Genomic DNA, 15,094 nt, shown 5'->3' on the forward strand with positions numbered 1-15,094 from the left:
AGGACACTGAGGGGTGACCTCATTAACATTTACCAATGTGAAAAGGGTGAGTGTCAGGAGAATGGATCCTGGCTGTTCTGAGGGATATCTAATGGTAGGACAAGGGGTAATAAGTTAGAGCATAAGAAGTTCTGTGTAAACATAAGAAAAATCTTTTCCACTGTGAGGTTGACAAAACACTGGAACAGGCGGAGTCTCCGTCTCTGGAGATATTCAAAACTCACCTGGATGCATTCCTGTGTGACCTAAACTAGGTGGTCCTGTTCTGGCAGGGGGGGTTGGAGTCAATGATCTCTAGAGGTCCCTTCCAGCCCCTAACATTGTGTGATTTCTGTGATTTATGTGAAATGAGATTCAAAATGTAATTCAGCTGTCATCTACTCTTGATACATTTTAATTGCCATCTTCCTGATAGATAATGAAATAAACTACTTTTTAAAAGTGCATTATTAATCAAATGGGATTTTATTCAACTGATGTAATGAGTTGCTTACTCATTACCTATGAAACTACACATGCACAGTCACAGTAATTCTGTGGTTAAATAAGGCCCTGTGCCTTCTGGGATACAGGTTGGGATGTAGAATAATGTAGTATCCTTCCCATTATGTGACAAGGAACATGTTTTACTCATGAGTGACCTGGATCTGGCCTGGGCCTTACTTTTCAAAGAATGTTAAAAGAGGAAGTGGTAGTCCCTCTACAGCTGGCAGCAATCTCTGACAAGGAAACCAGAGAGCCTTTGTGTTCTCTGAAAGCATCTTTGTGTGATTATTTGCATAAAGTCAGTGTGCCGGGAGTTAGAAAATTAGAAATAGAAATTGAGCTAAAAAATCACTGACTGCATCCTACAGAACTGACACCTGGTCAAAAGTTTACAGGTCTGAGACACTCAAACATTGTATATGATGTATACTGTCCATTGTGTATGTATTGTACTATACCTTTTGCTCTATTTATCCCTTCAGGAAGTTTACAGATCAGGTACAAGCTAGATAGTCATGAAGATCCTGATGTCTTTGGCATCAATACTAAGAACATGGCTGATGGACAACTGCAACACATGAAAATTAACAGAGAGGAGGAAATGCTCTTTGTAGAGGTAATTCAGTTAGACATCAAAAGCAGGTTATCAAAAAAAAAAAAAAAAAAAAAAAGTAGAAGATCCATGCCAACCTGCGGTAAATAGATAAAACAAGACGTTTACCACAAATCAACTTAGCTTTAATATTTCTGAAGTAAAGCCAAAGTTATCACACACATAATGCACAGTGGAAATCTATGTTAGATGATCTCCTTGGTAGTCAGATTGTATGTTTCAACAGGTCAGTATTTCCTCACCATTTTGTATGGAATTTCAATTGGTTGTCTTATGTGAGAATGTTCAAAAATTTTGAAATGTTTATGACTGCTGTAATTTATTTAAGGTCTGTTGTTGAGGTTTTTTGTTTGGTTTTTGTTTTGTTTCTTTTTTGTTTTTCTTTTTGTTTTGTTTTTGCATTTTTTTCTTTTTTTCTTTTTTTTTTTTGGTCAAATTAGGCATGAAACTACAAAACAAGTAGTACAACAAGTACAGTATTAAGATAATACTGTAAGCTTACTTGCCTACTCTTATTTGGCTCTTTTACATCAAAGAAATGTGACTATTAAGAAAAGAAGCTTTTGCAGAAATTCCATTATAAATTAGGAAAGTTTAATTTACTGGTAGTAGATAATAACATATAAAGATGTAATAATTTTTAAAGTAAGATGTTCTAATTTTTAAAGTTAAAATAAATTTTAAAATTGATGTAATGTTAGTGTTTGGAGACTAGAGGGGAGTTTGCTTAATTATATGTTGGTACCTAACTTGAAGGCAAGTAGTTCTATAGTTAGTCTGGGGGAAGAACATTTACAGTAGAATATTTGATCTTTGTGAACTAAATGTTGAGTGCATTTTTTAATGAAAAGAAAATTTTCCATGTTTTTTAATATTTATCATTTTTATTCATCTTTATAGATCAAAAAGAAGTAATCTGACATATCAGTAAGATAAATAAAAGCTTATGAAGTGTGATGCTTAAGAACTATCACATCTATAATGAGCAATCATCTATTTCTTGATTAGTCTTTAAGCTATAACTAAAAAGTGCTTCCCTCATCTACTTTTATTTTCAACCATGATTTTATCTGTTTTTTCCAAATGTTCATTGATATCCTCTTAAATATTCTACTTTGTTCTTCACTACACCATTCTGCAGGTTAACCAGAATGAAAGAATGAAGTTTATTCTGACTTCAGGCACTGAATTCAATGCAATAAAGTCTCTTACACTTGGCAAGATTTTTGGTAAGTAGAACATCACAGGATTTTTAAAATATAAATCAAAATATCATCACAGAACAAAAAAAGTAGTAACTCTAATCTCATTGAAAGACAGTGTTGTCTTGGATTAAATTAGACTGTGAGTTGCAATCAAGGTAGAAATTTCAATCTTCTTGAAATAAAAATATAACAATGGGTAAGTATTATCTGAAAAATTATCAAGTGCATTACATTAAAATAATTTCACACTTCTCTCTCTTATTTTGTAATCAAGCATTATGAAACACCAACATTTTTTTTACACTCAGGAAAATATAAATCACTAGGAAATCATACACAAGGTCTGTTGAATACTATTAATCATGTATGGCATTTGGAAAAATTTCTGTGAGTAGATTTTCACCTAAGCAGTTAGGGACTAATTAATATGAGTAAAAACTTTGTTGGACTTACTTTTTAGTTACAAGTTAAGCTATGAAAAAATAATTTGTCTGTTTACAATTATCCAGAAGCTGTCTTCTTCTGTGTTGCAATAATCAAAATGGAACTTAACTATTTCCATATTCATCACATCAGGAAAACCCAATGATAGAGCAAGATGTTGTGCCGATATAAATTTAACGGATATTTCTTTTTCCTCTAAAGTAAATTAAAAGTAAAGTAAATTAAATCTATGCTACATTCCCATATCAAGTAAAAGTCCCTTTTTGTATTTTTCTCTAAAAGCACTTTTATCACAACAATATGAAAACATGGATAGTATAGTTTATTATGTACAATAACTAAGGGTGCACTGTCCTTTTTACCATTTTGTTGTTAGACTGATTATTTTCACCTTTTCTCAAGCAGTCTTGCAATAAATGTAGAAAAAATAAGTTTACCAAAATGCTGGTTATTAGCTAAATTTATAACTAATTTTATAGATCCTAAACTTTAGAAGTTCATATAGAACACAGGTTATCACCAATAATGAAAGCAAATATGTTAATTTTTAATAAAAAATATTTTTAATACACATTATAAACCTTTTTTCAAAACAAGATTTTGGAAACTAACTACCTGCGTCTCTAAATCTTTGGTGCTTCAGCATTTAGCCAGTGTACTGCCTCCAAAACGGTGATGGTTGCTCATTTTTTAAAAATCACTGTAAGGGAGCTAAAATGTTAACAAATTGTTTTTGTACAAAATTAATTCAGAAAATTGTAATATGAGGCAAAGAAAAAAACGCATTCATCTCAGCTTAGTAGAGATTATATTTGACATCCATTTATGTTGCTTTTCTGTGTTTGTATGAAATATTTATATGTTTTATATAATACCTACCCTAAACTCGAAGTTTGAAGGCATGTTTTATCTATATCCAGTTGTATGTGGCTTAGTATACAAAAACTGTATTACTATGTACCTGAGATGCCCCTTCAGGATCCATCTATTTACCATTTTTTGTACAGTACCTTTGAGAATAACAGCAGCTTTGGTAAATCAATGTTTCTGATATTATAACAGACCTAGAAATACTGTTCTGGCTATGACAGTAGAAGGTACTGTCTAAAGCGGGAAGGAGCCCTTCTTGCTCCTAGGGCTGATCCTGAGGCCTCGGGGCTTAGCCCATTCCTGGACGATGTCCTAGGGCTGTTCCTGGGGCTCCGGGATCTACCCCTTCTTGCCTGCTCCTGGGGCTCCTCGAGCTGTGGGCTTCTCCATCCTTACTGAAGAGTGAGAGCTCTCTCCGTGGGTGTCGGCTGCTCTCTTATTGGCCCCCTGCTCCTGCACATGCTCAGGAGGGAGGCCAGACACAGGTGAACCCACACCCACTCATCAATAACTCAGGGCACCTGGTCCTATCTCACTACAACTGTCAGTTTTCACAAAGAATCTCCTGCTGACAAGAAGAGCAATATCTGACATAGTCCATCATGCCATTAGGTGGGAGGTAGCAGGCCTCCACCAGTTTCTGTCTACATTTGAAAAAAAACCAAAACAGAACAAAATGTGTATGAAATTAGTTTTCTATTCTATTCTAAGATTTCTATTCTAAGATTCCTGTATGTATTCTGATCTAGAAAAAAATGACTTAATTTTCACAAGGATGCATGATTGGTTTAATTCTGACCTATAATTGTTTAGTACAGTAGATTCACAAGGGGGTAACTGAGATTTGAATGTGTCAAGTATAATTGATTTAATAGGCTAATGTATAAAATATAGATTTAGAAAACGAAACCTTAAAAGATCATTTAGTTCCAGTCCCCAGTGCCATATGCAGGGAAGTCTTTCACTAGGTCAGATTGCTCAAAGCCTCATATAACCTGGCCTTGAACATTTTCATTAATAGCAGATCCACAGCTTCTCAGGGCAACCTGTTCCACTGTCTCAGCATGATCACAATAACAAACTAAGCAAACAAACGAAGAAAAACAAAACAAAACAATAACCCCACAATATACCTTCCTTGTGTGTGTTATAAATTAATTCTTTTTCAATTTAAAACTGTTACCTGTCATCCGGACAAAAAAAATTCTCACCATGTTTCTTATGATCTGCATTTATATTTTGAAAAACTGCAAAAAAAAAAAAAAACAACCCACACAAAAACAACAAAAAACAACAAAACGACAGAAAAACCCAACCAGTATTAAAAACCAGTATTAAAAGTATTAAAGACCAGTTTTAAAGAAAAATTTTTTAAAAATCAATATTAAGTGATTAATGATGATAATTTAGTTTGATGAAAAAATTTTGTTGGTGAAATATTCGACTTCTAATGTTTGGGGGTTTTAAAATTTTTCTACTCACTAATGCGACAGATGACAGTTCCATATGTAATATCCACTTGTGACTCTTGTTTGCTGGATTTGTACCATTGAAAAAGCAGGAAAAGTGTCCATGGAAGAACAATCTATTACTTCCTCAGAATCAGATTGCTTTCTTTACTGGCATTTTTTTATCAGTAAACTACTGAAACAATAAATTAAGGAAGAGGCCTAGACCATTTTGGAGTGCTTTAAAAGGATTTTCTTTTTTTCACAAAAATCAGAAAAATTATGTTGAAAATACATATTTCTCAGTAATTTCTCTCCTCCTGGTCACTTCAATTTGAATCATAAGTAAACTAAGTAAAATAATGATGTATTTACTTATATTACAGAAAAAGTAACAGCATACTAGCCTTTATATAGTCACCTATTAACGACAGGGCAGAAAAATCCTCCACCAACCAAACATGTATGATTCAACTGAAATCTGTTGGTGTATAGACATTATTAGTTTTTATTGTAAAAACCACTTTTGATGCAAAAAGTCTGGCCGTAATAACATTTTCATACTTACACAGTCTTGTAGAACAAATATGAGACTTTGTGGCAGTCCACTCCAAGAACATTATCAGTACCTCCAACTGGTAATTGAATTGCGAACATCAAATGAACAATACTATTTTATACTGGGTAAATCTGTAGAATCATAAAATCATATAGTATTGAGAACTGGAAGGGACCCATAGTGATCACTGACTCCTAGCAAAACTACCTAAAACTATACTATGTGGCTAAGAGGGTCATCCAGATGCTCCTCATCCCTGAGGATTCAGTTCTAGCAACCACCACTCTCTCAGGGTTCTCAGGGTTCTCTCATCTTCCTAGAGTCCAATCGGAACTTCCTCTGTTGCAGCTTCATTCCATTTCCTTGTGTCCTATCACTGGTCACTAGAGAGAAGTATCATCATCTCCCACTCTGCTGCCCACCTTGAGGAAGCTGGAGACTGCCTTTGGGTCACCCTTCAGTGTTCTCTTCTCCAAGCTGAAGAAACTAAGTGACCTCATCTATTCCTCATACGACTTACCCTCAAGACCTTTTACCATCTTGACTGCCCTCCTCCGGACACACTCTAATAACATGACTTTCTTCTTATGTCAGGAAGCCCAAAACTTCACGTGGTGCTTGAGGTCAGGTTGCATCAGTGCAGTGTAAAGTGTGACAATCCCCTCCCTTAACTGGCTAGCTATGTTGTATTTGATGCACCTCAGGACATGGTTGGCCTTTCTGGCTGCCAGGGCACACTGTTGACTCATAGTCAATTTACCACCAGTTTAACTGCCAGATCTCTCACCATAGTGATACTCTGAAGCCTCTGATCCCAAAATTTCTAGATATAAGTAGGGTTGCAAGTGGACATAGAGTACTTCCTTTTGTTAAATTTCATACTGCTAGATATTGACCAGCCTTCTAGTCTATCCAGATCTCTGATCTAGCCTTAAAGAAGACCACAGATTCTCCTCATTCAGTATCATTGGCAAACTTATTTAATATACACTTGATTCATCCATCCAGATCATCTATAAAAATATTAGAAAAGCACTGGTCATAAATTGTGCCCTAGAGAATCCCACGGGTGGCAGTCTGCCAGCTTGATGCAACCCCATGTATTATACTTGTTGAGTCCCACCCGTCAGATGATAGTTCACCCAATGTAGTTTAATTTTGAGAAAAAATAATATTGTACAGGAACATGTAAAATTTTACATCATTAAAGCTGAAAAGTCAAAGCCAGTCTTGTGATTGTACAGTTCTTTTCTTAAAATATACTGCAAGAAGCTATATGTCTTCTGACTTTCAATATTACTAAAATGAGAAAAAAATCTTTGGAGTAGAACTAAAAGAGGGTTACTAAGTTGTGTTTTGCAAGGCAACGTAGGAGTAATTTGGTCTGTCTTTGCTGAAAAAAATTGAGTACTTAGCAAATTATTTACTGAAAAGATACTTAAGGATGCTTAAGTGCAGTTTACTATAAATTACAGTATTTCATAAACAACTTATGTGTTTCACTTACAGACAGTTAAATTTGACTTAAGAATAGCTGATAAAGTTTGTGTTCCCTAAACCATAGTGTTTTTACTAGGAAGATTTTTTTATCTAATAAAATTTTACTTTATCCCAGCAGTAATTTAAATTGAGTCAGATGAACTATAAGGATTTTAAATATCTAATTTCCTTTCATATTTACACACAGAATGTTTACCACATGATTTGTACAAGAAATTAGAAAATAATAAGAAATGTTTCACTCTTGAGATTATCATTTCAACTTATAATTATAGATTTAAATTTTTATTAGATGGGGTTTTGGACATTTATTTCTTACTGTATCACATCAGTCTCTTTCTTAAGACATCCAAATCTAATAAATCTTTCAATGTGGTGAGGCAATCATCAAAAGCAGTGTATGCAACAAAGAGAAAAGAAGCAATTAAAAAAATCCAAATTTTTATGTAATCAATCCATCACACTATTGGCGGACATCTGTCTGTCTTTTAATACATCATTGCTGCAATGGGAAGTAGTTGAGAAAAATATTTCTGTGCCCTCTGCAACATTTTATCAAACTGTATTAGTCTGATTTTCACTGCTAACCTAATTGTACCAAGTATTGTACATTGAAAATTTTTGTTGTAGCCATTCTAATGATAAATACGTTCAATCGGGGGTTCTACCATGCGTTGGAGGTGGAAATGAATGAGATTAAATTGCCATCTTATTTGCAAAAAATTTGAAAACCTACTTCCTTTAAAAGTCCTCTTTGGTTTATCAGTACCTTCAGAGAATTTTTGCTTATATCAGAATTGTCAGTGTTAATAAACTGTTTCATTGCCAAGGCAGTGCATTAGTGAGCTTTATCTGGTGCATAAATAGAGAGGTCTGACTGGGTACAGAGAATCATAGAAATTTAGGGGTTTGAAGGGACCTTGAAAGATCATCTAGAAAAACCACCCCTGCCAAAGCAGGGTTATATATAGCAAGTCACATTAGAATGCATCCAGGTGGGCTTTGAATGTCTTCCAGGGTGGAAACTCCACAACCTCTCTGGGCAGCCTCACAGTGAAAAAATTCGGAACCATCTATGCTCCAGTTTATAACCATTGCCCCTTGTCCTGTTGTCAGTCACCCCTGAGAAAAGCTTCACTCTGTCCTCCTCGCACTCTTCCCTTACATATTTATAAACATTAATGAGGTAACCCCTCATTCTCCTCTTCTCCAAGCCGAAGAGCCCCAGCTTGCTCAGCCTTTTCCTCATACAGGAGATGTTCCACTCCCTTCGTCATCTTGGTCACTCTGTGCTGGACTCTTTCAAGAAGTTCCTGTTCCTTTTAGAACTGCAAGCCCCAGATCTGGAATATTCCAAATGCCACATCACCAGGGCAGAGTAGCTGGAGAGGAGAAACTCTCTTCACCTACTAATCACCTCCTTTTCTAATGCACCAGGGTGCCATTGAGAAAGGAAATTCAAGAGAATAAGAATTGTTGGGGGTGTCATTTTTATTATTTTTTTTTTTTGCCCTCTGTGGAAATGGTGATTTTTAAGTAACTTTTAAGATGAATAGTGAATTGGAATAACCATTAGTTTTTTTAGAATTACACAGAAAATATCTTGATGGTTCTCATATCTTGATGGTTCTCCAGGATCTGAGATCTTCAGAGGTTTTGTTTTGATAGACTTTATGATGATGGGATGGAGTAGATACATGTTATCATCAAATCGTGTACATACTTAGGAGAAGAAATCTAATGAAAAATGTATTTTTCATGAATGTATGCTTCATCCTTATCTTTTTGCAGAATTAAAAAAAATGCATTTTAATTTAAATACTTTAATTACATTTGAATATTTTTGCTTTGGAACTTGCAATTTAAAAGCTTTTCCCTCAGCAGACTACCAACTCTCATCTGTCAAAAAAAAAAAACACCAAAAACCCAAAAAACAGATTTAATATATCTGACTTGTCATTAAAGACAGACTAGAAAGGAACTCCATGAATCTACATGTGTTGCTGTAACTCAGATATACTCAGAGGAACACAGGTTAATTATTAATTTATTCTTCTGTCACTGTATTTTGTACATTTGCACTATGATTAATTATGTTCTGTTCCTTCTGATTAACAGAAAACAGTGATGTAGATGAGGAGACCATGAAGGCAAACTCTCAGGGGTTTATTGGATGTCTCTCTTCAGTGCAGTTCAATCACATTGCTCCTTTGAAGGCTGCACTGTACCACAGCAGCTCAGCCCCCGTTATTGTAAAGGGACACTTCACTGAATCCAACTGTGGCACTTTAACTGGAGCTGACTCAACATCAAGTGAAACAACCCATTCATTTGCAGGTAGCATATGGCTATCACTTGTTACACTCTCAGAAGCAAAATCTGAATTTCTCATGACTTGGATCACAACTATGGGGTTTTTTTCCATGTGCATTAACATCTCAGGAGTAGTTTGAAAAATAGTTCAATTTTATATGTACTTGTTCCTTTTCTCTAGACTTTCACTCCTCTGAATGTTTTTATTTTTCTATTTATCTCTTGAAAATATAACCTGCATCCCTATTCCTCTTGGCATGCTTACAGACTCACATTACAGCCACTCTGCCATATTGTAAATAAGTTGTGAGAATTTATTGAAAACCTTTCTTCAGTTTTTCACTTTCCTTTTTCTCCTGCAGATCACTCTGGACCAATAGGTGAGGGAGAGCCCTTAGCTAATGCAATCAGAAGTGATTCTGCGATTATTGGAGGTAATAAGGACTATAAATACTCCACAGGAACATTTTTTTTCTGATAATTGAGTCTTTTTGATGATGAAGTAATGTCAGTGTTAGTTTTCTGTGTCAATTGTCTATGTCTGTTCAATTTCTACATCGTGACAAATAGCATATTTTTAAGAAAGAACAATCTTTGCTCCTTGACTATCGGAAAAAATTCTGTTTTGCTGCACTGTCAGTTCAAACTTCTTTAACAGGTCTGAGTAAACCTTTTTTTTTCCTTTTTTTTCTTTTTTTGAGAAAATGGGGTCTAATAGTGCTCAAATCAGTCCTTTGGAAAACTGAAGGAAGTTTCATTTTGGTTCCCCATTTGGAAAGCAATGTATTCTTGGACAGCCTACTACTTGCATTGAGTAACAGTTTAAAAATCAGCTTAAAAAATGTATGTTAAAATAATAATGATAAAAATAATTACTGTTGGTTTGACATTTCTCCTCAATTTTCTTACTATTCCTTTTGGCCACTTTTATGATCTCAAAGAACTGTAAGTGATCAACCACAAACCTTTTTTGAAACAGCTACTTTCAACAGACCAATAGAGGAAGAACCATATACAGCTGCTCCTAAAGTGAATACAGTGGTCATCCCTTTACTTTTTATGCCTAGCAGAACAAGTATGGTATAAAGCTAGGTACAGATGTCTTGTGCTTAAGTTACAGAACTGATAATCAGGACATACAGGTTCTGTTACTGTGTCTTTCTGACTGACTGTTGTTGAGCCATGATTCATCTCTGTTGTGATGGGGAAACCTCTAAGTTCTGTATTTTTAGCAAGAATGAAGAGCATTCAAGTGAGCCTGAGAGTTCAGGATTTAGGGCCTTTAGGAGTATTTCAGCTTCTGTAACTGCTGGAAAAACTGTCTGGTTAGATTAGGTCATGTGATTTAAAAAAAAAAAATATTGTCTCTTGTGACAATCATCCCATCAAGATTTCTTACTTTCTTAGGAGGAAGTAAGGGAAGGAAAATAGTTTCACTCATGAGGATTGTATTTTCACAGTATAATAAACTGCTTCAATTTCAATTAGTTACTTCAACAGAAAGAAGGCAGGGTAAGGGCAAGATCATTCCTGTAATTTAAAATTTCTGAACAGGTTTGCTTTCTAAAGGATTTAAAATCCCCAGCAGACAAACGGTACTATGATTCTCCTGTAGAGAATGACTTAGGGGTACTGGTGGATGAAAAGATGTGAAGGAGCTGGCAATGTGCACTTGCAGCCCAGAAAGTCCCCTTGTGAGAAAGTCCATTCTTGTGAGACCCAACTTGGAGTATTGTGTTGAGATCTGAAGGGCTCAGAACAGGAAAATCCTGGATCTGTTAGAGCAGAGCAAGAGGTGGGCCACGAATATGATCGGGGGATCACACAATCATAGAATGGCTAGAGTTGGAAGGGAACTGAAGATCTTCTAGATCCAACGTCTTCAGCCATGGACAGGGAAACCTATCACTAGATGAGGTCACTCAAAGACCAATCCAACTTGGCCTTGAACACTTACAGGGAGGGGGCATCCACAGCTTCCCTTGGCAACCTGTTCCAGTATTATACCTCTCTCATATTAAAGAATCTCCTTCTAATGTCTAATCTAAATCTCCCCTCCTCAAGTTTTAAACTCTTTCCCTTTCTCCGCTTGCTACACACACTTGCAGAAAGCCCTACCCCAGGTTTTTGTAGGCCCATTCAGGTATTGGAAAGTCACTATGAAATTTCTTTTTATCCTCCTCCAGGTACAGGCTGTACAACCCCAAGTTCCTCAGCCTGACTTCATAAAGGATGTGCTTCAGCCCTCTGATAATTTTAATGGCTCTCCTCTGGACACATTCTATGTCCTTCTGGGCACAGTGCTCCAGGTGAGGTGTCGCAAGAGCAGAACGGGAGAGTAACTTTCTTCAACTGGCTGGCCACACTTCTTTTGATGCATCCCAGTAAACCATTGGTTTTCTGGGCTGCAAGTGCACATTGATGACTCATGTTAAGCTTCTTTTCCAGCCTCCAGGAGTCCCTGGGTAGGTTTTCTCGTAGCCTTTCAGAACTTGAAGGGGTCTCATAAGAAATATAGAGACTTTTTTTTTTTTTTTTTTTTTCAGCAGGGCCTTTTTCAATAGATCAAAGGGTAATGACTTTAAACTGGAAGTAAGTAGATTAGGGCTAGATATAAAGAATTTTTTTTTTACTTTGAGGGTGGTGAAACACTAGAGCAGGTGCCCAGAGAGGCAGCAGATGCCCCATCCCTGGAAACACTTAAGGTCAGGTAGGACAGGGCTCTGAGGAACAAGCTGATCTGGTTGAAGACATGCCTACTCCTGCAGGGTGATTGGACAGGATGACCTTGAAAGTCCATTCCAATAAAAGTCCCCTCCATTCTACATTATTCTCTTTCTATGATTCAGCAGAATAAAGCTGCCAAGGCTTCTGACTGAGGATAAATGCATTAGGTCTGGAAGGTGAAGTCAAGAAAAGAATCTGTAATGACCTGTGTTTCTGTGATTTAGATAATGGTCCCTGAACGTTATGACCTTTAACATAATAATGAGAAAGAAAGTATAATGAGAAGCTTCCTTGCTTGTACAGTGATATTTGTATCTGTATATATATATTTTTGTGCACAAAACTTTGAGGATTTTACTACTGAATTCAGTGATGTCAGATCTTATATATTTGGTTTCTGATTTCTTCCACATGTGTAACTTTGTAAAAAATTAATTTGCTGTTTTAAAAGTTAAGTATTATTTTACATAAGTATCTCTATATAAAGATTATTTTATATAGTGGGTAATTGAGAGTGGGTGGAAATGTTTAAGAGTACTAACAGCTAAGTTGGTTTTGAACTTCAAGGTATAATAGTTACAGTCTTTTCAAGGTAATAATAACTGCAGAAATTTATTGTTATTAGAAACCTTAGAGAGTATGCACTCACAATTTTTCTACTGCTTAACTTAATTTGTTTCAAAGTCAGAATAAAGCAAGCTGTACAACATTCACTATAAGTTTAATAAAAATACCCCTAAATGTAAAAACTGAGAATTAAACTAATTCTTCTACCTCAGAAAAGGCAGGTTTATATATAAGCCCTTGCAGTGGGATTGTACTGTGACTGAAACAAAGGAATATATTTTCTAGTTAATCTAAATAAGAACTGGATTTGATCAGATTTGCTATTCTGGAGAAGGATATACCACACAAAGATATTTACATTCCTACCATTAATTAGGGATACTCATAGCAGAGGAAAAAAAAAATAAAAAATGTTGAATTTTGGATAGTCTGGTTTTATTTACAATACTAAGGTACTATGTATTTTTCTTTTTCTTTCATTAGTGGTCAAGTTATACAGTAGATTGTGCCTTCATTTAGTGCAGCTGATCCCCTGCATTACAAGTGTTTCCCAGGCTGCTTAGTGCTTTTTTCCTCCCTTCAGCCCAGTCTTAATTTCTGCCTCTTTAACAGGCATTTTCTGCTTCCCTTATGTTTCATTTCTCCTCAAATTTTTCTCCTGCTCAGCCTCATGTATTTAAGGGCCTCAGACCATTATGTGAAGAGACAGAAAAATTGCATCTCTGTAAGGTCAGGTATATCTGTGTGGGAAATATCTCTTTCCCTACTGTTCCTAATCTGCTGCACTAGAAGCAGCATGCCCTGGTAACAGTTCAATAAATAAATCAATAAATCTTTAATAATCATCTTCAAAATTTAGTGGTCATTCAATTTAATCTTGCATGTATTAGGTATGTGACAGATATGGTACCTCCTGATCCCCTACAGAATTCTTATGCTCCTGCCCCTTTATGTTCTACATGATCAGATAGAACTACATAGTGCAGGTGGGGAACTTTGTTTACTTTTCAACCCAAGGTCATGTAGCCATAAAAAGCAAAACCATACGTAGGTTATCCGAAGAAGAGCTACAAGCCTGAAGGAAAGAGGAGTCAAACTGTGATTTCACTGTGATTTCACTTATTTTACTGTGAACATAAAATGAGCCTTGATTTTTGTATTTTTTTAGTATCAAACAAGTATCGATTATTTACAAATATGCTGTTACAGTCATGTGAGTCCTAGCTAATATCACAGAAATCACAGAGTGTTAGGGGTTGGAAGGACCTTGAGGAGATCATTGAGTCCAGTCCCCTCTCAGAGCAGGATAACCTAGTGGAACACATCCAGATGGGTTTTCCACAACCTCCCTGGGCAGCATGTTCCAATGTTTTTTCACCCTCACAATGAAAAATCTTTTTCTTATGTTTACACTGAACCTAAATAGATAATGAAAATTTTCATTCCATTATGATGTACCACCAGCAGTGAAACAGAGCTGGGATTTACTTTCATGAGCAGAATAAACATTATAATTTCTGTCTCATTTGCTCTGAAGATGGGTGGCTATAAACATTGACCAATGTCCACTGGAGTGAATGTGATGAACTGTTTTACATTTTCTTTTATAAATTTTCTTCATTTACTGAACTTTTAATTCAGAACCTTCAGAACTGGTTTTCCATTCAAAAGTTTCAAAAACTATAGTATTCTCTGGAGTTTATTTTCTGTATTAGTAGTGTGCAAAAATTCAAAACCATCACCATCAAGCTTATTCTGCAGTGCTGTTTCAGATCTGAGGGGATTTCTTGCAACTTCCTGCATTATGTGATAAAGCCATTCCTTCTTTGTCTTATTCTGTCCCACAAGTTACTATCTTTTTTTCTCCTGATTTTTTGTCTCTTTTCTTCTTCTAGGTGTGATAGCAGTTGTAATATTCATCCTGCTTTGCATCACTGCTATAGGCATACGTATTTATAAGAAAAAGGGCGTATACTCAAAAAATGAGACAAAAGGATCAGAAAATGAGGAAAGCACTGAATCTGCACTGAAAAGTGAGCTCAGCATGCAAAACACAACCAGTGAAAATCAAAAGGAATACTTCTGATTGGCATTCATGATTTAGTTTAATTTAATATAATAATGCGATGGTCTGACTTTCTTGCTAAGCCAGGGGCTCTCAATGGACAGAAAAAGCTCTAGTACTCTGAAATAAATGCAATGGGTTTGACACTTACTATACTCCACATGTTCAGTCTCAGTGGTTGCTATAGGGGGCCTCTTTAATTACATGCATTCCTTTACCATTATACTTAAATGCATTTCATGTAACAGTGAATTAGATATTGTAACCAATTTCATTGTTGGTAGTTTCCGACCAGTC

At 35.7% G+C, this 15,094-nt stretch overlaps 1 protein-coding gene across 1 annotated transcript in view; it reads left to right on the forward strand.

Annotated features, from left to right (window-relative positions):
• Positions 1-14,818, forward strand: part of LOC103539490 (contactin-associated protein-like 4) — a 204,947-nt gene extending 190,129 nt beyond the window's left edge. The window contains exons 20-24 of the mRNA XM_008506002.2: positions 969-1,102; positions 2,241-2,328; positions 9,244-9,462; positions 9,801-9,872; positions 14,628-14,818. Of these exons, the coding sequence (XP_008504224.2) occupies positions 969-1,102; positions 2,241-2,328; positions 9,244-9,462; positions 9,801-9,872; positions 14,628-14,818 (704 nt within the window). The remainder of the gene's footprint in view (positions 1-968; positions 1,103-2,240; positions 2,329-9,243; positions 9,463-9,800; positions 9,873-14,627) is intronic.
• The last annotated feature ends 276 nt before the right edge of the window (positions 14,819-15,094 follow it).

Source organism: Calypte anna, chromosome Z (genome assembly GCF_003957555.1).
Source record: "Calypte anna isolate BGI_N300 chromosome Z, bCalAnn1_v1.p, whole genome shotgun sequence".
NCBI lineage: Eukaryota > Metazoa > Chordata > Aves > Apodiformes > Trochilidae > Calypte > Calypte anna.